We start from the raw sequence: 23,450 nt of genomic DNA on the forward strand, positions 1-23,450 counted from the left end.
GGTGAAATATGTTAAAAGGAGACCAAAATCACACAATAACTGAATAAAATGAGACTTCACCCACCTTCTGTTGGTTGAGACCATCTCTGTCCATTAGCAAATAATAATATAATAATGATAATACAGTAATTTTAAAGACCTCCTGTAGCACAAAATGTTGTCTAATGTTTTGTTCAATGTACATTTGTAATTTAAAGAAGGAAAGGTCTCCTTCCTTCCTGAGGAAGACACTAAAGAAGAAAAGGTGTGGAACCGGAAGTCCTCTACGAAGGACACTTTAAAACAATGTTCTGGGATATAATCATGATTATTAAATGTTTATTAATGTTAATGAACTAACGTAGATGAGGAGAATATTAATAAACAGCTTTAACGGAATGAAATGTTTCCATATGAGACGTTCTACTTGCTGACAGAATAAAAAAGTAATTACTTTGTTCATTATTATGTTTATCTGTGCTTATTAATGCAAACACAAATTATTGCAGAATATTTTGTCATTGTATTAACATGGAAAAGTATTATTAAGTATAATAATAAATTACATTTTGTAATTACATGTCAAAAGTAATTGAAGATGAAAACAAATAATAGGAAGTGATATTACATGGGATGTTATCGCTTTATATTTGTGGTTAAATACTAAATTAAAATCTTAAATAAAAACTTTTTTTTCAAAAGAAAGAGTTTATCAAGAGTATCTTATGTTTATTCAAAATGGGAAATTTTATATGTTTTAAATCTGCTGAAAATAAAGAAAGAGTGAAAGTAATTTGAAAACGTAAATATTGGAGAGTCACATTCATATTAATCTGTCAGAGTTTAATCTCAGGGGCAGTTAATAAATTGCTTTTAGAATAAAGAGGTAATTTTAGAATACAGCTAATATGAATTTACTGTAATCTCAAAAAAAGTATTTTGTCGCTTTAAGAAAGAATTCAGGTAATTCTCGTTTTGATCGGATGAATGTGAGTTTGAATTCTTCACCACGACGAGCAGACGTTGAGGAGAAAACAAGCACATTTATTACCAAAGACAATATGAAGCAGGAAGTCAAAAGTGAACCTCAGCAGCAAAGGAGGAAACAGGAAGTCTCATTTCAGAATAAAAGTTAACGAGAAGTAAGAGAAGCTAAAGGGACCTTTTCTCGCTTTACAAAATTTACAAAAACAGGCCGAGTTGAGACTCATAGTTTGAATGAAACAAAAAAGAGAAGCTTCTTTCAATTCAATTATAAATCCAATAAAGTGTGCTAACGGCCGGCGGCGGCGGTTGGAGTCTTTAGGAAGTCTCAAACATCTTCTTTCTGTCTGCCTTGTCCTCGATGTTCTTACGCCAGTCGCCGGCCTCCACAGACTACGAGACACAAACAGTCCAAAGTCAAAAATGGACACCGAGTAGTTTTAAGGATAAAAATAATCTGAGATACTGATGATTTTTCCCAAAATAACTCCAAATGTTCTATTTTGATAGTAGTCATCCATAGTATTTATTTGTATAAAAACACACAATTCAATTAATGTGTTTTATTTAATTATTTACCATTTTTTAGGGATGCACCCTTAAAATAAAGATTAAGATGTTTAGAGATAAAGTTCTTAACAGATCCTTTTAATTTCTGATAATAATGTAGTGTTTTTCTTTTCATAAAAACAAAATTTAAAAAATTAAGTTGCACCATAATATCTCTGGTGCAGGACTGTACTCCTGTTAACGGTGCTGATAACAGTCAACGGTGTCGACTACCATTCAATGCCCACAGCTAATGTTAACTAGCTCCCAACAGCTAAGATTAACTACCGTTTCCCAGGTCTCTCCCTGTAGAGACTCGATGAATATGAGATATGTGTTCAGATGGAGAGGACTCACCTCCTCCTTGACCTCCTTCTTGACCTGCTTCAGGTTGGCCCTCAGGTCCATGTTGACCGTGTGCTTGGAGCCCAGCAGGGCCTTCAGCATGGCGTCGGCAGACATGCGCACTCTTTTCAGGGCGGGTTTCTTCACTCCGGCCAGTTCGACCACTTTGATCTTCAGGTCTTCGATCTTGGAGAGCAACCAAGGACCAGACCAATGAGAGAAAAGAGATTTACGGCTTAGACCATATGTGAGAAGTGGACGCAATCATCACGTCAACTGCTAGTTAGATGACTGTTGTTTCAAAGCTGCTAGCTTGCCATTGGCATCTTGTTTTTTGCAACCAGTGAACAGGAAGGACTGAGGAGGATGTAGTAACGCCGTTAATGCCTCTGGTAGAGACCTGTCAATCAGCGTGTAGCTCCGTCCTAAAGCATCCCCTGCTTTATGGTCTGTTTGACTAAATGGACCACAATTCACTAAATTAACATTATGCTGTGTTGAAGAAGACTTTAAACTAGAGATTGAGACCATAAACATAAAATGTTTACAATGTTTACTGAGGGAATAAATCAAGAGAGAAGCAGAGTCATTTTCTCATAGACTTCTATGGGACCAGAGGAGTCGCCTCCTGTAGGTCAATAGAGAGAATACAGCTCTAAAAAAATAAAGCTTACGGGCAGCTCGAACTGTACCTCTTTATCAGCTTTTCCCACTTTGGCATGCAGGTCGTATCGTTCTTCGTCCACTCTGTCGATGAGAGCGGCCAATTTTCTGCAGGTTTCCTTAAAAACGCAAACAAGCATAACGTTAACTTATTGATCATAAACCTTCCCTGACGTTAGGGAAAGGTTTGCCACTAGTTTGAATTTGCTTGGGCTCCGGACTGAGCTCATTATTTTCATGGTGAGTGGCGAAGCGTATGTGACCTGAAGTGTGTCTCACCATGAGGGCGGCCTGGTCCCCGCTCTTATTGGGCGAAGGACAAGACTCAGCCATGTAGGCCTTCTTGACAGCTTCATTCTCTTTCTGCTCCTCCTGAATCCATTTTGCCGCGATCTGAAGCATCAAACTCTGCAAGAAATGATCATGCAAAAGTCAATGGAAAGTCAGCGGGGGTCAACAGGAAAGTGGAGGAAGAAAGCTTATCTTTTGTGATTACATTTTTTATTTGAGTCCAAATGCTAAGAGATCACCCCATGATTCTCTTCCATATGTAAACATTGAAAATATGAAAACGTTAACATTTTTAACCAAGAAGAAAAAAGTAATTGTACAATATGAAAATGCTTATTTATTAGCTTTTATTTGGGAAATTGTTTAATTGTAAGTCTGTAACTCTCAGCTCATCCATTCATGAATTAAACTATATTTTACTCCAGTTAATTAAAATCAACTTGGAACTTAACAACAAATATTGGTATGAACCAGTAGAGGTTAAAATACCTTATTATAAACAATTAATAAAAAGTATTCCATAAGAAGGTGATATGTTGTCCTGTAAATCTCAGTCAAAGCTTCCAGTTAGACGTAGACATGGCTTTTATATTTTATATATTTTCATGTCCTTTAACCCCCCTCCTTTAGGTGGGAGAGAAAGTGAAGACTAACGGGAGTGTTTTTATGTTTCCACCTACAGGGGGCGCCCCAGTATAATATATCTCATATTTATTAATACCTTTATATGTTCATATACTGCTGGTAATTAAACACACAATAATATGTTAACGTGTATAACTTGCTAAATCCATAATAATAGTAATACAGGGCTCTCAAGTGTCACACATTGAGCAGAGTGACAGTCACTCATTTCGGTCTCTAGTCACTCCCTTGAGAGCCCTGGTAGTAATAGTAATTTAAGCTAAAAGGCAGTGAAATAAGAAGACTGACATTTACCACTGAGATATTAATACCCATCCAACGATTCAATTTAATATAGCAGAGATTAACGTGTGTAAGTAATTTATATCAGCTTCATCTTCAGGAATCAGGAATCGGGAAACATTTATTGCCAAAATATGTCAAACATACAAGGAATTTATCTTGGCGGTTGGAGCGTGACAGTAGACAGTGTAACAATAGACAACAAGACAGCAGTGCACACGTAATAAAATGAAATGCTAATGCAATGCGTTAGTAGAATAAGGCTATGGGTTAGTATAAAACAAGAGAATGAAGTTAGAGTTAAAAATGTAAAATATTAAAAAAGTTAAAAAATATTAAGCATAAAGTGCACTAGAGAACAAGTAACAGAGTGACGAGTGACGACAAAGTGATAAATTGCAGTTAAAGTGGCATGTGCAGTGTGAAGGGGAGTGACCGGTGGAATGTCAGTCAGACAGTGGGCGACCGGCTCTGTTGATGAGCCCGACTGCCGACGGGAAGAAACTGTTTGTGTGGCGGGAGGTCTTAGTCCTGATGGACCTCAGCCTCCTGCCACATGGAAGGGGCACAAACAGTTTTTGTCCGGGGTGAGAGGGGTCGGCTACGATCTTTTTAGCTCGCTTTGACTAGCTGCAACGTTACCGAACACACTAATAATTACAGCAAAATGAAATAATCCTCTCAATGGAGACGCTGGACGAGAGTATTTCTACTCTATGGAATTACTACTTTCAAGTAAAGAAATACTTTTCCCACAGGTGGCAGAAAACTCCGCCCCCCCAGGTAAGCTTATTGATCAATAAGCTTTCTATTAACTAACGGATATCTTCCAGAAGATATCAGATGATAAAGGATTAAAACAATAACTTTTCTCAAATAAAACCCGTTTGACAATACTTTATTTATTCTACTTCTACTTTCTACTTCTCCTGAAGTGAATCAGGTGATCAAAAACCTTCTGATTAGCTGCTATCAGAGGTTGATCGATGGATCGACAGACAGGAAGTGAGCGTACCTTCAGGTGATGCCTGCGGCTGGAAGTCATCTTCTTACTGTGAGGATCAAACAGAAATCACTTTCAACTCTCCATAAATCCACTCAATTATCACTTAAGGGTAATAAAAAGGTTTTATCAGTGTTTGTTGCTGTAATACCGAAGTCAGCCACACGAGGCAGCAGTGCCCCTCTAAAGATGTTATAAAACTTAACATATGTTGTATGTAATAAAGTTATATATATTATATTGAGGACACGGAATAGAAGCTTAGTAAAGCCTCTTGTGGCAGAAATCAGTATTACCACAGACACTTTCATTTAATACTATTTAGTTTCTCTTCTGAACCGGTGAGTTTTATAAAATAGCTTTTTATTTCACTTCCATCCCTTCCATCCTTCTCTCATATCTTTCCTCTCTGCATCCGTCTTCCTTCCCTCCTCTCGTTAAGTTGGTTATTAATACCATTCAGTATCACAACAGATCGGCCCGTTAATAATCTGCACACATTCTAATCTCTTTCCCTCCTTCTTTGCGTCCGTCTCTCTTTTTACAGCCTTTCTTTGACTCAGACTTTCCTCATTTCCTTTCCTCCCCATCTTTCTCTTTCTCCCCTGTTTCTTTCCTTCTCCCCTGATTCCTCTGTTCTATATTCTGTCCTCTCCGTCCTCCCTGCTTTCTCTCCTTCTACTTCCCTGCTCTTCTTCTTTCCTTTTCTCAGTACTTTATTCTGCTTCTGAATTTCAAACATTTGAACATTTCTATGAAACATAATCAGATATCAATAATCAATAACTGGAGGGGACACTTACTCGGACATGACGGCGGGTTTTGTCTTCGCGACCTGTTGGACAAAGACAGCGGAGAGCTGAGAAGAAGAAGAGGAGGTGAGAATAAAGGATGTTTCATCTGTTGCTCCTCTTAAATATCAGCGCCCCCCCCTCCTGATGAAAAGCGATCCAATAAAGCCGTTGATAAGCGGGGGGCGCTAAGTTTGGCCCCGGAGTCGAGTGACGCCATGACGCCCTCCGTGAGCTGCTCTACAGGTGGTGGACACCCCAGACCCCCCGGGGAGTCAACACTTCAACTCCTTTCAGGGAGGGGGGAATGTGCCGAGGCAGCACAGACTGCTCAGGGTCGTCAGTCAACACACATACACACACAGACACACGCACACACACACAAAAACACACAAGCACGAACACATATCTGCACAAGCTTCAGATTCAGGTTCTTAATCTTTTGACTATACATAAATACATAAAATAATTAGGTTTTAGTTTTCTTATCACATTAAAGAATAAAGAAGCTGAAATCATCACACCTTATTTTAAGAATAATAATATAATATAAACTTTTCAGATAAAAGCAATCCAGGTTTTCCAGATCGAAGCTCCAGAATCTTTAGACAAAGACAACCCCCCCCTAAAAACTAGAAATGTAAATTAATTAAAAAAACAATAAAAGTAATACAACCTTTATTTAAACAAATCCTTTTATTTTCAGCCCCAAGGAAAATGAAGTAATTGTAACTTTGAATTCTTTCCACGACGAACTGTAATTATTTCACACATATATTATAAAGACGGTAATGAATCAGATCAGATTTAGTTCAGAAGGTAGAGTGACATCATCATCTTCACTCAAACCCAGGAGAGCAGAGTACAAGTCCTTCAACTTTCCCCTCAGAGGTCACGACCACCCCAAAAGAAAGCCTTTGTATCCGTGAGGGAGGAAGAGGAGCAGGAGGGAGGAAGAGCTGGACTCACCTGAGAAGAGGAGGAGGAGGAGGAGGAGGAAGGCAGCAGTGGGAGGAAGTCCTGCAGCAGCTGGTTTTATACCCAAGTCCTGAAATATGACCACCATCATCATCATCTTCATCATCTTCTTCTTTGCCTGGCACCGGGGAAATCAACAAGGCCTGAGATCCTTTTAGGACTCCACCCCATGCCTCCGGGCACTAAAGAAGGAGGAAAGGAGGAAAGGGCTATAAAAGGGAGGGAAAGGGGCAATAAAATGGAGGAAAGGAGGCCATGATAGAGGAAAATGGACTTTAAAATAGAGGGAAACTATTTTGATATTTAGAAGAAAAATTTCTTTTATTTCAAACCACTTCAAAACAACCAGTGATCTGTATCACTTTTAGGTATTGCTCTAAATAAAAAGTGCAGAGCTAGCTCTCATTTTCACGCTCTATAATTACCAAGCACTAGCGTTTCATGTTGGGGGAAGCTTCGTGGGCCTCTCATATTAACACTGGATGAAGATATGTGGGCACCGAGTCAGGGAGGAAGACTTTCCATGTGGGTAACTTTATCCCCACGGCTATCTCATAAAAAGCATTCTTTCTTAATGGCAAAAAATTCCCGTCAGTAGAGGCGGTGGCAGGTGGGGGGGGTACGTCAAAGTACACGTAGAGCACAGGGAGAGTTTAAAGATGCCGCTTTATTGTAAATGAATATAATCAGTTACAATTGCTGTTGTTTTGATTTTAGTCCTCCGGACTGTAATACCTCACCAACGAGTATTCGTGTTTCCCAGAGGATAACTTCTTCTAACAGGTGATCCCCTGATTCGTCCTCGAGCTCCAACAGCTCGTCAATAAACTTTGGTTTATGACCAAATACTCTGCGTTTAGTACCAATTAGCAACAGCATGCTGCGACGTAGCCGCTAAGCAGCAAAGGTCCACCGCAGTGTCGGACCTTCAGTCAGAGCTCTGGAGGGAGGAGGAGGAAGGCTCAGCTCCCGGCAGCAGCTGCTCCTCCCCCTCCTCCAGGAGCAGAGCTTCTCCACTCTGGAGATCCAGGATGTAGTGCTGGACCTTCTGGCGGGAATTGAGGCCTGGAGAACCAGAACCAGGTCTGAGGGCCACCCTTTGAGACCCTGCAGTAGAAAGAAATGTTCTATAAAGGGACGCTGGGGAAGGAGACACTACCACTGTAGACCACAGGGGGCGCCATAACCAACACGCAAAAGTTCCTTGTAATAACTTAAAGTAACGCCACCTCCGTAGCGATTTTAACTCAAATCACAATGTATGAAGATAGGATAGGTAGGAAGATATCATCCAATCCTTTGTATGACGATCCGCTCCCGATTTTCATTCAACACAAAATGCTGTTTTCATGCAGCTGACACGTTCTCTTTCTCTACTGATTTAGAGTAGAAGAATCACTGAGGATCACTCGGAGTAGAAAGAGGTGTCACGAGCCAAATCAGATCGCAGTAACAGATCAAACCAGACACTTACAGCAGGTCAGACTATAGGAGTGAGAGCCGGGGGGGATGACAGATCTGAGTGAGGTGCAGACAGCGGGAATGATGGAGCCATGCTGGTGTGTGTGTGTGGGGGGGGGGGGGGGGTGTTTTCTACTCGAGCCTCAGGAACGTTCGGGAACGGCCGGGTGTCCTTTCCTCACTATGTAGTGACGCTTATAACTATATGTTTATGTTTACATGTGATTTGATTCAAAATACCATGGTGCTAGTAATGGTAGTATGTTTATTGTTGGAATGCCGCCTCAGTACAAGTATTGTTCTTCGAATATTTATTCCAACATCTTCTATTTCTTCGGTGACACCTTTCAACTCCTTCACACTTTCAGCTATTAAAACTGTTCCTTCAGGACATTTCTGCTATGATCTTTCAACTTTCTAGCTCTTATAATTGAATTTAAACTTTTTTTAACATAGTTTTCCAGTGGAGTTCATTTTTAAAATCCTTCTTCAACTTTAAGATGTTGAAAACAGTCTAAACTATTTAATTAAAAAAACAGCTTGTTAATATCTACTTTACTTTTTCATAATCATTGATTATGTTTCATTATGTTTTTGTCTCTCTCTCTGCCCTCTGAGCAGCTCGTTAATGAGCGCAGGTGCGCTGTTACCGTGGTAACTGAGATGCACTGCACTGCTTTCTCTGCCACGCAGCTGTTCCGTTTTAGCTGACAGGACCTGATCTTACAGAGGACATTTTGCTTAGAGTAGTCTGTGGCTCCAGTATATTCTGGCTCTTGTGTGTAGCGTATCACAGAGTGTCACTACTATAACAAAAAGTACTATGCTGCTATTAACACTACTACCACTAATTTTACTACACATACTAATAGTATCATGTCTGTATTTTAAGCAATTTTTTAAAATTAATTTCAGATTTAATCTTTCAGCATCTTCTAGTTTCTAATTCGGCTTGCTTGTGTCTGAGAGACTGCAGCTGTTTCCTAAGGGTTCCATCCAGCTGTCAGCGGGGGGGGGGAAATATAACCGGGCCCCCCCCCCCCACCAGACGTCGCTGAGGCCTTCCAGTGTTTCTTCTTGTGACACTAGGGAAACAAACGATACAGATTGTTTGCCCCGCATGCCCATGAGACACGGGCCTATTATTTACATGAAATTCTTTTTACCTTTTAATGCAGATTTCGGAACCACCAAGGGACTATTGGCTTAGTGGTATTTTCACAGGTTGGAGATTACAGAGCCTAGAAATGAAGGAGGCACCTCATTATTAACTTAAATTCATATTTAACTGCATTTCGTTGTCTCAGTACCTGTACTGAGTCTGATATAATTAAAGTGTTTTGTGTAATTTTATCACATGTCATTATAGAGCAAGTAATAATACAACAAAGGAGCCACTGAAACTATAAATGAGCGTACATGCATACATGAATGATGCAATAAATAAAGTTAATCTGATTTTATCCAGCAGCAACATTAAAATGAACTGACCGTCCTCTGCAGAAAACCACACCAGATCATGTTAAGCTTATCTGCAACCACAAAAAACAAGAGTCAGGTAATTACCATTTCTTTGGAGACCAAATGACTTGCATCTACAAATAATGAGACTAGGTTGAATGACTCACCTCATCTGGTCCAACTGGAAGGACATTCCAGAAGGTTTGAAAGATTTTTAAAATAGACTGCATCACCTTTTCAGGTGGGTTTTGTTGTTGACGTTAATATTTACAGTAGACTATTTTTTATAGGTTAAGATGAAATAAGGAACCATCTTAAAAATCCAGGTATTAATTCTAATTCTGAGACTTAATTTGCAGATTGAGGGAAAAGAAGACATTGATGTCAGATAACGTCTTTCAGCTTCTACAAGTTCTCATCATGGAGCTAATTGCACAGTATGTACCAGTAGTAGTTATTTTTGAATATGGCTAAGTAACTTCTCAGTGCTTCTAGATATATGTGAAATGTCCCTTTTATAACCAGTCAGCAAAGCTTTCAAGTGTTTGATGATTTCCTTTCTCATTTTCATTTCTCCCAATACCCGAACGTCTAGACCTCGCCACGTGTAATCAGACAGAGACGGAACATCGCACTCAACTGCAAAAGTTTACGGGCTGCAATATTGTCAAAATCTATTCGACCGTAAAGACGATACAAATTCAACGACACTACGAACAAGATGAACATCAAAGTTTCTTATTTAATGTGACAGCAACAAGAAGGAACGTACATCACACTTCTGTTGGGACAGTTTAGAAAAGATGACTTGTAGTCAGTGCAGACGGAAGGCTGAATTATACTTCTGCTTCGTAGGATCCATGCTAACGTTGGCTAACGTCACACGCTGTTACCATCAGACACCAAGGACAGAAAATTGGTTAATGGATTTTGAAACTGGAAAACTTTGGAGAACCAAGCGGCCTGATTATGACCAAAGTCTGGTGGAGGTTCTCTTATTTTAAATTAGAAGCTTACATGATTGGCTGTAAATGTGATACTAGTTATTTTTTTTAAATTTGAATGCAGAATAAATATTGTCAGGGTGCACAGCAAACTCATTTAAGTAAATAAAGTATTATATTATTTTGTAAGTGTTATATTGCAGGTATGACCATGTTTGGGCGCAGAAGCTCGACTGTGCTGTACTGTAGAAAGGCAGGTTGGATTCATCACTCTAGTTTTAATACTGACATCAGTACACACAGTTCAAATACATCAAAGAGCTTTGTTCCAAAAAATATCCAGAAACTACCCGAAACCTGCCAATCTACTGCAAAGTTATGGTTAAGTAAAAACTGTAACTCAAATTTAGATTTACTTTACTTTTAACTTCCTCAATTTAAAGGTCCAGGGTTAAAATGATGATTTGTTTGCACAGTCATCACTTCTAAAAACCTGAAAAACCAACCGAGGAGATCATCACTTACTGTGGTAGAGAAACACTATCATCTTTCTTCTGTACCTTCAGTTGACAAATCATCCGAGATATTCACAACCTCTACCTGTAAAAGCCTTACGTCTCTTCTCTTCAATAAAAGCAAAGGAAATGGTGTATATGCAGCATGTTGTTCCGTTACAAAGACATTGGACCTGAATTCTGTCCTTGAGCCCAGCGGTCACATTTAACTATCAAACATCTTCTTCCTATCAGACTTGTCTTCAATGTTCTTACGCCAGTCTCCCACGTCACGCAGCTGCTTGTCCTGCGAACACACGTGACATTTGTACATTAAGTAATGACCAGTAAAAAGATTGATACGGAAATAATAAAGATATTTAACACAAAATTACAAAGGTTGATATTTGCACGCTTTGAATAATAATTTAACTTATGTTTTTATTTCACAACAGGTTTTTTTTCAAATTCAATTCAAACACAAACATGTTATGTTGACAATATAACACAAAACTATTTTAATATGGAGTTCTACAGGGATGACAAATTTAAAGCTTCGATAAACCGGAAGCAGCTCACCTCCTCCTTGACCTCCTTCTTGACCTGCTTCAGGTTGGCCCTCAGGTCCATGTTGACCGTGTGCTTGGAGCCCAGCAGGGCTTTCAGCATGGCGTCGGCAGACATGCGAACCTTCTTCAGACGGGGTCTCTTGAACTTTCCCCTCATGTCCACAATCTTTATGTTGAGGTCTCTGACCTTCAGGGGGAATCAGCACGGAAGGATAGACTTTAATATGCAAAAGGTGTACAATAAACAAGCATTCAAACAAACAAGGCTGCTGCACATGGAAACTGTATGAGAATGAATTGACCCACAACTAAATATACATATCTTTATGGTTTTTATTTGTTTTACAATGACAGAAACTTGAGTCCCACAGCTTCTCATAAGTCTACAATACATGTGATTTCTCAATTACCCTCCTTCATTCCACAAATACATTTTGAATTTAGTCCGTGTTACAAGAGGAAGTGGCTTGTGGAAACTGAAGTGTCTCACCTCAGTCATGACCAGGTTGAGTTTGAACTCTATGCTGTATCGCTCCTCCTCGCTGATGTTAATCTGGTCGTGGAGTTTCTTGCAGAGCTCCTGAGGAGAAAACAGCATTTTAGTCTTTAGTTTTATTTTAGTTTTCTTGCTGATTGCAAAGCAAACTGAGTTAACCCAATTCTGGCTCAAATATTCTAACCCAACCAACAGAATAGCGACACAATCTGGCAACAACAAAAAAAACTAACTTTGACTATCCAATAAAAATGAAGATTGGACCTAAATACAATGTATACAAATGAATATGTTGGAATGGTGCTTTTATTTTGTAGACTGTCTCTTTACCAGCAGATCAACACATAAAGCGAGTCCTGGTCCTGTCTCACCTCAAGCTCGTCCTTGGAGTACGGCAGCTCCAGAGGAGGACATTTATCAGACAGGAAGTTCTCCCTGTCCCCGACCTTCACCCCCGCCTCGGCCTCCAGCATGTTGGTGGCCACCAGCAGCATGCATCCCTGAGGATGACAGCGGAGCGGCATCTTTATCATATTTACAGTACGGGTGCTCTTCTTCATCAGGAATAAACACACAGCCACGTCTTACTTTCAGAGTGTGCTTTCGCCTCGCAGACAGTCTCTTCCTGCAGGTGGGAACACATATTCAGGCTGTTAGATATAAATATACACATCTGGTTGTATAAGTCTGTCACCAAAAACAGTTTAAAAAAAACCAGTTAAAACAGTTAATGAGAAAAAAGACCACAAACAAATTGATATACATATAAATATATATTTTATGTATCAAACTGTTTACTTACTCGCAGGCCATCTTAGCGGCCGGAAGTTATCTGATGAACAAAAACACACATTAAAATGACATTCCTACCCTGTGCTATGTGAGCAAAAACTCAAGGCATAAAACATACAAATATGTCTTAACATGTTATGAAAACAAACGTCTGCAACACCCTGTGGAGGAAGAAATCTAAAAGGTCAAGTTTCTTGTATGAAACCAAACATCCTCTGATTTGTTTGGTCTAAATCACAACCTCATCACAAAGATGGCCAATACCAAAACCCAGACTTCAGAACGTCGGCCCACCGACCGATGGGTGATGTCATGGTGACAAGGTCCACTTAAGCCCAGTCTGAACAGCAGCTGGCGAGTCCGGGGACATGATGACCTATGTTACAAAGAATACCTTGCCCCTTCGATGAAGGCGTCTCCTGGCAGCAGAAACATATTTCTCAGTGAATCTTGTTTTATTCATCAGTCGCCCTGGTTTCATGTGTCCTCCTGCAATGTGCTGCCACTGAATCAATAACCGTATCCATGAACAAATGAAGTAGTTTGCGTATGGAGTTGCGTCTTCTCCGTCCTTCTGTGGTGACTCACCTGTCTCCCGTTTCACGCTTGGATCGTGTTGATTCTATCTTAGGCCTCCAAAGTTAAATCCAGGACATTTAGTGGAACTGAACTTTGTAACCAAGGCCACGTTAATTCCTTAACAACCGAACCGCTATTTTTAGCCTCTTTCTAAGTCCAGACACTTGTGGCACGTAGAAAAATATCTCCACAGTAGTAGTAGGTTTAAGGACAAACACGTCCTGCGACCGAGTCAACCAATCGGGTCTCAGACGTCCCAAAACGCAGAGACACAAACCCCCATCGCCAGGGTTTATTTAAACTTTTTATTAGACTGAGGAAAAACCTGTCTGAACCAGGGGTCCCCCACCACCGGGCCGTAGACCGGTACTGATCCGTGGGCCATTTTTTTTGTCATTTGACTTTTTGAAAATTGACCGGATTCTCTCCTAATTACGTGCGCTCGTCCCTGTCGACATATTTCCCAAGCATTGCCAAGTGTTTTTTTTTCACCATATACAATTGCCAACTCCTCGCTGCGCACGGCAATTCTGGACACCACCACCGGACAGAAAGTGCGCGACTAGAATTGTTGACCCCTCGTCTAAACAACTAAATTGTCCAAATACAACGAAAAAGTATTCAGTTACAAAGTAAGGCAGTAAAACAAATGGTCATTGTGATATGATATTAATACTAAAGCTGCATGTTACTGTTAAAGTGGAGGTACTCTTAAATACGTAATGTACAGTTGGTCCAGTGGTTAATTGAAGACTGGCCCCTAACAAAGCCAGGCTATTTCGTTTTTTTGCCGTTGAGAACATATTTCATATTGTGTATATTATTAGTATTTTATTTCCAGTGTATTCTTATTATTACAGAACTCTTTCTCTCTGCAGTATTTTTCTATTGTTGAGATCGTCTCGGAGATCGAAGCCACTCTGAACAGGAAGTGGGTTTTGTTGAAGAATAGCCGCTTTCTGAGCTAATTTAGTAATGAATTTATATAATTCCAAATACTTCTTTCAAAATAAAAGTCCATTTCTATATTTACTGCTCTCTCTGTAGTATTAAGTCACTTCCTTTGATGGAAAATTGCCGCTTACAACGGAACAATAATTAATTGGACCATAACAAATTTGACCATGAATCTTCAAAATAAAATTCCCGGTACGTGTTATCATAAAGGCTTTTAATTTGAAAGGCAGCCACAGTTTTTCTCTCCTCTTCCCTTTGAGGCACTCCTCATGCTGTGAGGAGGATGATGGAGCCCTATGTTAGATAAACGTTCTGGAGGGGGTCCACATGCTGTCCTCGCCCTAGCGGAGGCCCCCCCTCCTCAGTGGGAACCGGACCACCTCGGCATGCGGGGGTCATCGAATCCCTGGGGAAGCCGAGTGTGAAGTGCTGCCACGGTGACTGCCTTCAACCAGACACCGGCTTTGAGGGCTGGTATTTTATGAATGTGTCCTTTGTCTCTTTTGAATTTAAGATCTAAGTTACTGCCAGAAGACGTAGTGAAGTAAAAGTGCTCTTGTACCTTGTACCTTCCAGCACCTCTATGTGCATTCACATGCACAATTATCTGGCTGAACCGACGTCTTTTGGTGAGGGGAAGCACTGTGAGGCCTCTGATCGGGGGTCCCGGGGGCCGGGCAGCGTTTGTGGCGGAGCGGTGGATTAAGGACGACTATTCCTGGAGCCTCAGCTGCCCCCAACCGCTTCATTCGGAGGGAAGAATAATAATAAATCCCAGCAGGCTTATCTTAAAAGAGAATGTGGAGGAATCCCAAAACACAGCTGGCCCGGGAACAGAGTGTGTGTGTATGAGTATGCCTAGGGTTTTCTGTGGAGGGGGGGCGGTAACCCGATGCCGCGGAACATCCCTCGGACGGACAAGACGTCAGAGCGCGCTGCTAAAATAACCCCGTTGTCGGGCCGAGCTCGGGCGCACAAAGAGTTTCACGCGGACACAAATACAGACGATGGCCTTCACGCCGGGAAGGAGAGGAGGACGAGATGAAGACGAAGAAACCTGGAACGGAATCCAAAATTTCAACTTGAGGAACCCTGATATTAAAAGACACTAAAATAAAACTTGCGTCAATACACAACTTGAGTCTAAAGAAACTAAGACTGTCGTGTAGTTTGAATTCATAAAAGTTTATATATATATATATATATATATATATATATATAAATATATAGTGTCTAACAACAGATGTTGTGTTTCCTATTGTTTTTATCTTTTTTTAAGATCATTAAGTAGAAAGTTAGTAACTAATTAAGTAGAACCCTGTCCCTGAGGTGTAGATGATCTTATTCCACATAAAGGGACGAAGGACCCTGATCGAGTGGGCTCTAACGTTGGCTTTGAGGTCGAAACCGGCTCGATGCTTCGAGGGGACGGGAGACTGAAGCGGGCAGCCGGGCGGATTAGAGCGGCTCTTCCCTTTAACCCGGCGCCGATGACAGGAGGATGAACGGCGAGGCTCTCGGGGGCCTCGTGGTAAGGTCGCCTTTGATCCGCAATAAACAAACGAGTCCTGGGAAATAAGAAGAAGCTACGGGAAGAAAAGACGGCAAAAACCCTCTACGTCTCTCCAACCCGTGTCCAAACGAGTCGCCCAACGCCAACTGAATGTCAAAAATTGATACAAATTGCTAAAAAGCGTACTGTAAAAAATGAATTTCCCAAAGCAACAAACAAACTGGGTTTTACCGACGCCATTTGGATAAAAGAACAGATTCACATACACAACAAAATCAAAACATTTTTTACAGATTCTGGACCAACAAAATCTGAATTCCAAAGAACCCCACGAAGCATCTACGTCCCGCGAGAAGAACGTTCCTTCAGACGTTCTCGGACACACAGAGAGAGAGAAGAGTCTTACTGTCACCGGCGTGTTCGGACCGAGTCCCCACCGCGCACGCCTCTAACAAGGTATATATATTGCAATCTGTGACAGGCCTCTAAATCCTCCACTTTCTCGTTATGGAAGCGGATTACCGGTGAAACCAATGGGCTGGCAAGGTCATGAAATACAGTCCAGTGTCATCTGCCCCCTTGTGCTCTGCCTCATTATAAATAACCCGCCCTTTAGGATTGTTATCCGCATTATCTGCTTCCATCCAGCAGGAAAGTGATTAAACCACAGAGGCATTTGTAATCAACGGCTCTGAGTCAAGTGTCTGAGTGATGCTTTTATTTTTTAGAAAGTCTCTTTACTCATGGATGTTATTTAGTTCAGTAGATGGAGAACAAAAGATGGTTCAACTGAAGGAGACAACAATCCTCTTAAAAAGTTGAATCAGAACAAAAGTAATCAGCAGCTTAAAAACTTCCTGTCTCAGAGTCAAGAGTTTCACAATAAAAGCAGTATTGAAACAAACTGGAATTAACAATCGCAGTTTAAACCTCTTCAATCAATTATCAATGGTTATAAATATAATATGGTTCATTAAAAGAAATTTGAACTCACAGATTTCTGATTCTGCAGCCCGGCGGCTCTGGAAGACAAAAAACACACAGCATCTATGAAGGTCAAAAGCCAACGTGGAAGAAATGATTACAATCATTTAGCACTCCACAACCACGTAATAAGCATGTCATATTACAAAATTACATTGAATTAAAGTACTTTAATAAATGCTTACATTTGCTAATGTCTAAAGTTTGCTATAAACTATCCAATAAATGTCTACACTTATTATTAATGCTTAAAAAGGGGGGTTGAAAATCAACTAAAACAAAATTAATCAAAGATTTACTTACCTCAGATCTGTTTCTGTTCTTGTGATCCGATTTATGCTCCACGAAAGGTTCCCGTCATGAATGTAGATGTAACTCACAGTTGCTTTTGGGGGACAAATGCTTTTACGGGATATTATTTGGAGTCATATTTCTCACATCAACGATGTGTTGAAGAGGAGACCATTAGAAGCTTTACACGTCATAAACAGCAACAACCGAGAAGTTTTTAACTCAGAGTCGGATTATGTTTACTGCTCTTTAAACCGGACCCACTCATTTACATCCGATCTCCATCTGCAACTCTCAGCCTTCTGTTAGCGATGGGGCGGCTTGTACTACGACATTTAAACATTCCCTTTATCTTTGTATATAGACTAATTATATTCATATTGCATTTTTCAATTTAAACACAAATAATAATGAAGATAGATCCATCCAGCATTATCCATGAAATCTGCACCCATCCATTGATATTACGTCAAACATTTAACAATTCTTCTAGAAAGTAATCATCATGATACTTAAAAGTTATTGTCAAGTTATGGTGAAAAAAACAACTTTCAATTCCAACTTCCGCCTCCAATTGAGCTAGCTAATGTAATACTAATGCAATATTTTTCAAATGTAACTTGGAGATTCCCAGTGAAATAGCAATAATGCTTTATTTAATAATAATTGTGTTAACATATAACGGACTGAGAAGTCACCCTTATCTGTTAGCGTATGAAGGTCCAGCTAGCTAGTTTCCTTAAAATGTACGAAATCCGGAGCATTCTTATTGACTCATGTGGCTCTCAACATGGCGACAGCTCAGCCAGCAGTTTAGAGTGCATACTTCTGGTATGGTCTTCTTATTCCAGTTGTCAGATTTTGAGTTTAAAATAAGTATGAATAAAACGGCTCCTCCAGTTTGTTTATTGAGTCAGACAGTTTATTATTATTTAACGTATTTGTGCGATGTTAACGGAGACTTAAGATGCTGAGGCTTTGTTATGAGCGGACAGGTCGCTGATTTAGGCCTCGCCCTCAAACATCTTCTTCCTGCCGTCCATGCCGGCTTTGTCTTCAATGTTTTTACGCCAGTCGCCGACGTCTCGCAGCTCTTTATCCTGAAAGACCAAAGAGGACCAGAAATCAGAGGATGGTCGCACAGAATAACAGTCCAGTAGTCCTACGTTCCACTATCCAGAATCCAAAGCTTTAGCTTCACTTAGCTACTGTTAGTTTACAATTCCATGCATGGAGTTAAAGGTCCAGGACGGAAGTACAACATTAAACTAGTCTTGAAAGCATGAAGACACGTCGTCATCACGTCTACAGCATGTAGCTCCTTCTCTGGAGATGTGTCTGAGGTAAAAGTGTTAAATGCCGACAATGACTTTTCAAATAATCTCACATCATTGGAAGACGATAAAATATTAGATTAAAAAAAAAGAATGTGGAATAAACTCTGCCTCTATTAGAACACAGGTTTCCACAGAAAAGAGCTTCCATCCAAATGTAGAGCATTTTTAACACAATTTTTGGAAAATCTTCAAAAGAAAAGGTAAAGAGAGTTAAACCAGTTAAAGCTCAGACTATGAAAAAAAACAACCTAACATGATGGAAATATATTTCTGTTTCATGGGTTAACGTGAGGATCAAGATCTCCTCACATCTCAGGTCTCATGCTTCATGTTCGTTTATTAATTTATTCACTGTCCGTTTTCTTTTCATTGCTATACCAACTCCTCCGTAGCAGTCGAGCTAAAATACGAAATTTTGAATTTGTAATTTTAAAATACTAATCGTCCGCCTCTGCTAAAACCTCACCTCCTCCTTGACCTCCTTCTTGACCTGCTTCAGGTTGGCCCTCAGGTCCATGTTGACTGTGTGCTTGGAGCCCAGCAGGGCTTTCAGCATGGCGTCTGCAGACATGCGCACCTTCCTCAAAACGGGCTTCTTAAATTTACCCATCAGGTCCTGGACTTTGATTTTCAGGTCGTCGATCTGGAAGGTGGATGAAAGTTGAGAATGGATTTACAACTACATTTATAACCGAGTACAGCCGAGAAAAAACATAAACCCTGAATGCTATCATCCTTCATTGGGCCATGATTTTCTTTAGCGGATTCCAAAATTAGATTTTTTTTGTCTTGTCATACCATAAAAATTTGGGGTCATTAAAATCCAAAAGGCTGTCCTAATGTTTTCTAAACATTTATGCAAAATCTCCCTTTCAAGATATAGTTAAGTGAGTTAGAACAACAATCTTAGGTTCTGCAGGTGTTAAATCTTAATCTGTATGATTATACCTCTTTGTTGGACTTATTAACTTTCATATCCAGGTCGTAACGCTCCTCGTCCATCACGTCGATCTTGTGGTGGATCTCCCGGCAAAGCTCCTGAACACAAGCAGCAGAAACATTGTCACGGTAACACGAGCCGCTGTGAACCCCAAACATGGTTTAAACATTTAATCTAAACTACTAACTGCAAGTATGGCTTTCGAAACCTAACTGTTGGTTTAGTTATTTAAACTTAACCGATGGTTTAGTTGTTACATACCTGCAGCTCCTGCATGCTTCGGGGCATCGACACAGGAGGGCAGTTCTCCTTCATGTACCTTTCCCTCTCTTTTTCTCGCTCCCTCTCCTCCTCCTCCAGTAGATCTTTGGCGATGGACAGCATCAAACTCTGACACACAACATCACATATTATTAAAGTTAATTTTCTATTTTTTGTCATTTAGAATTTGTTTCATTCAACAATGTCAAATAAAAACATTTTACCTTAAGATGATGCTTGCGACTCGATGACATTTTCTTCCTAAAAGGTTTAAGAAAACATTTTTCATAGTGACAACAGTTCTACTGCACGAAATTACGTACATATACATGGGGGAAATATTCACATAAAAAACTACAATTTCCAATGTTTAAGTTGTAAATTCATGTGAAAAACACCTGAATATTCTCTTCTAAAGACTAAAGTCACATATTTACATATGACTTCATTCATTAAACCTCCTGTCTGTTCATGATTCCATTTTTTGTAATTTTCGAGAAATCTGAGGAAAATGTTTCAGTTACATTTCTACTATCGTGTTTTAAATACAATACAAGGATATTCTGATTAGATACAGTTCAACTTCAGCATTATTGTTCCAAAATAAAAAATAAACAGGAAAAATGAGACCCAGAAATACTCACTCAGACATCTTGGCGTTTCTGTACTCAAAGTCTGCAGAAAAACACAATATTTCCATTTTAAATGGTTTATTAGTATGAAAGAAAAGTCATTAAGTATGAGGTCGGACAAACAGATGGGAGAAGGAATTAAGGTGATGATGGTTCAGGCTCAGAAATAATAACTCCAATTAGAGGAAACAGGACACCAGCCCAAAAGGAACCTGGAGTCTAAATCCAGACCAGGGTCTGAGGTCCAGTTGTCCCATAGTCCTCCTGGGCATCGTGGTCATGAAACGTCTTTCTTCTGTAAGATTATCAGGAAACATTCGATACCTCCTCCGTTCACACAAACATCTTTAAATGCGAGTTCTGAAATAGAGACCGAGGAGAACAATCCGGAGTGCCAAAGAGAGCATCCCAATGGAGACTAAAGATCCTCCAGCTTCGCCTCTGTGTCTAAAATACATTTCTGGTTCCTTCACTAAGGCTGACGGATTCAGAAGGACAGATCCTTTTTAGATAGCTCAGAAAATACAAAATACACATCAAGATAATGTTGCTATGGTAAAGTTGTGTCATTTACAGGCGGCAATCCCAAATCTTCATTAAAGCTGCATTCTCCATAGTGACCAGCAGGGGCCAACTCCTCTGGTTCCATAGAAGTCTATGAGAAAATGACTACTACTCTCTTGATTTATTCAGCCCTAATGTCGCACATAATGAAATGTTTTCAAAGGGTTGTCCGGGTACACCTGAGTAGACAGGTCTCAGTGTCCCAAGATGCCTTGCAGTTTGCATAAAGGAAGGTTATAGGAGTAGATGATGAACAGCTTTCTTCCCTCCACAGTACTCAGGGTGATCTTGAAACAAGTTGAATGTTGAAAAAAAAAAACAAGGAGGAGGAAGAAAGAAGGAGGTTGTCTCCCCAGTGAAATTTCCAGGTGAGCAGATCGGGGTCTACAAAAATGAACTGGAACAAGAAGACAGCTTTGATTCTTTGACATCAGCGGAACACTTGTTTTCTATCATGGGATCTTGGGGTTCTTTCTTATGCTATGCTCTGCGGTGTGGTTAGGGTGGGGGTTACTGTTGATGATGGAAACACGACCAAGAGAATGATCAAAAGGCTGGATCAGTGATTGGCTTCACCCCAGAAGCACTAGAAGGTGCGTCAAAGGCCTCCAGAGCTCCATCAGAGAGACTCCACCACTGAGAAGCTTTGACCCTGCAGCAGCTCCATTCTTTAATGAACACATTTAGAAGGTTTTTTATTTCTCTGATGTCAATCATGCTTCATATGCCATTGTGTTTTGATTTCTTCATTGTAGTGTGTGTGGTCGTCTGTTGTGGACTGTGTTGTCTGGGTGACTTCCCCGACTCTATTTGATTTTAAATTCAAACAGACCATGAAGCAGGGGATGCTTTAGGGTGGGGCTACCCGCTGATTGACAGGTGTACTGCAAAACGCTGAATTTGAGGCTTCCAAGGCAGATGGTTGTTTATAGAGTAAGTCTTTGCAGTCTATTTAAATAGTTCCATTGGTACCGTGACCTTTCAGTGATGTTCACTCCTCACCTTCTCCCAATTGTTTTTTTAATACACACGTTTATTTGTAGCACACTGCAAATGTACCAATAAATGAGTTTACTAAAATACTTACTGATACTTGATTATCAGATAACGTTGGACCAAAGTCAGATACCAGAGCAAAGAAAGACTCCATGATGTTAACAAGCATCTTCTAAACATGAGCTGTGATCTGCTGGCCCTCAGTAAACCGGCGATACATCAACTACTTTGTAGATACATTCAGAAGTGAACTCCTCCCTCTGACGCTAAATAGAATTACATGTTTTAGTGCACGGTAAGAAGCCTTTTGTCCAAGTTTATATTGAGTTTACATTAATAACCATGTGTGTAAGAATGTTAGTTGACAAACTGTCTACTCAGAGAATATTTCACATTTTCTAGGACAGATTTCTGATGAATGAGTGAATGAGACCAATTAGATCCAATAGAAGAATAACTGTCATTTATGTTAAATGAGTCATTTTGAGCTCAGGAATATTAGATATGAACACTCATAACCCCAGAGTCCATTTTCACAAATACACCTCAGACCTTCACACCTGCAGCATCGACCTCTCAAAAATGAACCAAATGATTAAAATAAATAACTAAAAGCTCGCAGTGGACCATTTGAATAAAAGAATAAATATATATTCCTCCTCCCTACACTAACCAGCTGCTACAGTCAGTCTCTACATCCAGAAACACCAACAGCTCAAAGAAACCCCGCAGGAAGCCAGTCAGCGAGCTCGGGTAGCAGCCCCCTTCGTGGTGGACCCCCCAGCAGAGAAGGAGAAGGTTCCTCACCTGGTCAGGACGCAGTCGGAGCCTCTCGTTGGTTTCAGCACTAGAACTGGCTTTATATCGCATTTGCCCAAAGAGGAACCGCTTGTTTCTGTTTAAGGAAGTGGATCTTCTCTCAGGCCAATGGGCTCCCCGACCCCCCCGACCCCCCGACTTGACCATTATAAACAACTGATGCTTCATTGCTCCCGACCACAAGCAGAGCTCATTATTGTGTAGTAACCCTGATGAGAGGCGCAGGGCAGCAGGTGGAGGAAAGGCTCAAGACGGGTGGAGGCGGAGTGGAAACCGATGACAGGTCTTTGTGGAGGAAACCAGATGAGAATAAAAAGATGACAACATCCTCGTTGAGGATTGAGTCGATTTATTGGCTGAATTTACTCGCCGATGGATGGATGGATGCAAATATTGCAGACTACTAACGGAGTACTAGTAATAGTGTACTACTAGTAACAGAGGAGCATGTATGAAGACAGATACATACATCACAAGGTCTAATGTTCCCGTTCGCTCCGTCATGTGACAGGTGGAGGCTTCACGGCTGCTGACGGACAAACAGCAGCATGTGAGACCCTGAAACCAACACCACTCAGAGGGGAGGGTGGGTTTGGAGGGGGGGTGGCAGTTAGCTGTGAGGTCACCACGGCTGGTAGCGATGTTGTCTTAAGGCTTCTGGGGGGGTTGTGGATATGGAGCCCCCCCCCCCCCCACATTGTCCTGTCTCGGAATAGAAAGAACGCGACGCCACCTCACGAAGAGACGAGGGACTGATGCAGCGGATCTGAGCTCTGATGCGACTGGGAGGAAACCACTGGCTGCTTCTCGTGGTCACAGGAAATGCCTCCTCTAGACCAATCGAACGGGT

General features: G+C 40.6%; 3 protein-coding genes across 6 annotated transcripts; all 3 read right to left on the reverse strand.

Moving 5' to 3' along the window:
* Positions 1-1,002: 1,002 nt before the first annotated feature.
* On the reverse strand, positions 1,003-9,508 carry LOC120808602 (troponin I, fast skeletal muscle). 3 transcript variants are annotated; one of them, XM_078083087.1, is made up of 10 exons: positions 9,463-9,498; positions 9,138-9,212; positions 7,437-7,617; positions 6,502-6,692; positions 5,545-5,600; positions 4,754-4,790; positions 2,800-2,928; positions 2,550-2,639; positions 1,870-2,043; positions 1,003-1,356 (listed from the first exon to the last, which is right to left on the reverse strand). In XM_078083087.1, exons 5-10 carry the CDS (start codon positions 5,550-5,552, stop codon positions 1,282-1,284), a joined length of 513 nt encoding a protein of 170 aa, XP_077939213.1. In that variant the 5' UTR covers positions 5,553-5,600; positions 6,502-6,692; positions 7,437-7,617; positions 9,138-9,212; positions 9,463-9,498; the 3' UTR covers positions 1,003-1,281. The 3 variants fall into 3 exon arrangements, with proteins under 3 accessions (XP_077939213.1, XP_040017537.1, XP_040017538.1); XM_040161603.2 differs by lacking the exon at positions 7,437-7,617 and having other exon boundaries at positions 9,463-9,508; XM_040161604.2 differs by lacking the exon at positions 7,437-7,617 and having other exon boundaries at positions 5,545-5,576; positions 9,463-9,500.
* Positions 9,509-10,154: 646 nt separating this feature from the next.
* Positions 10,155-16,349, reverse strand: LOC120808597 (troponin I, fast skeletal muscle). Of its 2 annotated transcripts, none has more exons than XM_040161595.2 (7): positions 16,183-16,349; positions 12,738-12,767; positions 12,524-12,560; positions 12,307-12,435; positions 11,930-12,019; positions 11,450-11,626; positions 10,155-11,177 (listed from the first exon to the last, which is right to left on the reverse strand). In XM_040161595.2, exons 2-7 carry the CDS (start codon positions 12,746-12,748, stop codon positions 11,097-11,099), a joined length of 525 nt encoding a protein of 174 aa, XP_040017529.1. In that variant the 5' UTR covers positions 12,749-12,767; positions 16,183-16,349; the 3' UTR covers positions 10,155-11,096. The 2 variants fall into 2 exon arrangements, with proteins under 2 accessions (XP_040017529.1, XP_077939208.1); XM_078083082.1 differs by lacking the exon at positions 16,183-16,349 and adding an exon at positions 13,122-13,360.
* Positions 16,350-17,951: 1,602 nt separating this feature from the next.
* LOC120808596 (troponin I, fast skeletal muscle) lies at positions 17,952-22,821 on the reverse strand. Its single transcript, XM_040161593.2, has 7 exons — positions 22,589-22,821; positions 20,234-20,264; positions 19,814-19,850; positions 19,590-19,718; positions 19,337-19,426; positions 18,855-19,031; positions 17,952-18,151 (listed from the first exon to the last, which is right to left on the reverse strand). Exons 2-7 carry the CDS (start codon positions 20,239-20,241, stop codon positions 18,056-18,058), a joined length of 537 nt encoding a protein of 178 aa, XP_040017527.1. The 5' UTR covers positions 20,242-20,264; positions 22,589-22,821; the 3' UTR covers positions 17,952-18,055.
* Positions 22,822-23,450: the final 629 nt, after the last annotated feature.

The sequence above is a fragment of the Gasterosteus aculeatus genome, chromosome X, assembly GCF_964276395.1.
Source record: "Gasterosteus aculeatus chromosome X, fGasAcu3.hap1.1, whole genome shotgun sequence".
Lineage (NCBI taxonomy): Eukaryota > Metazoa > Chordata > Actinopteri > Perciformes > Gasterosteidae > Gasterosteus > Gasterosteus aculeatus.

Excerpts from the sequence above, each read along its gene's own strand:
- LOC120808602 (XM_040161603.2), bottom strand. Across the intron at positions 2,640-2,799 it reads GGGACCAGGCCGCCCTCATG|GAAACCTGCAGAAAATTGGC; the intron begins GTGAGACACACT and ends TGCGTTTTTAAG. Across the intron at positions 2,044-2,549 it reads TGGGAAAAGCTGATAAAGAG|ATCGAAGACCTGAAGATCAA; the intron begins GTACAGTTCGAG and ends TTGCTCTCCAAG.
- LOC120808597 (XM_040161595.2), bottom strand. Across the intron at positions 11,627-11,929 it reads TCAACCTGGTCATGACTGAG|GTCAGAGACCTCAACATAAA; the intron begins GTGAGACACTTC and ends TTCCCCCTGAAG. Across the intron at positions 11,178-11,449 it reads AGAAGGAGGTCAAGGAGGAG|GACAAGCAGCTGCGTGACGT; the intron begins GTGAGCTGCTTC and ends GTGTGTTCGCAG.
- LOC120808596 (XM_040161593.2), bottom strand. Across the intron at positions 19,719-19,813 it reads GTCGCAAGCATCATCTTAAG|AGTTTGATGCTGTCCATCGC; the intron begins GTAAAATGTTTT and ends GTTGTGTGTCAG. Across the intron at positions 19,427-19,589 it reads GAAGCATGCAGGAGCTGCAG|GAGCTTTGCCGGGAGATCCA; the intron begins GTATGTAACAAC and ends GCTTGTGTTCAG.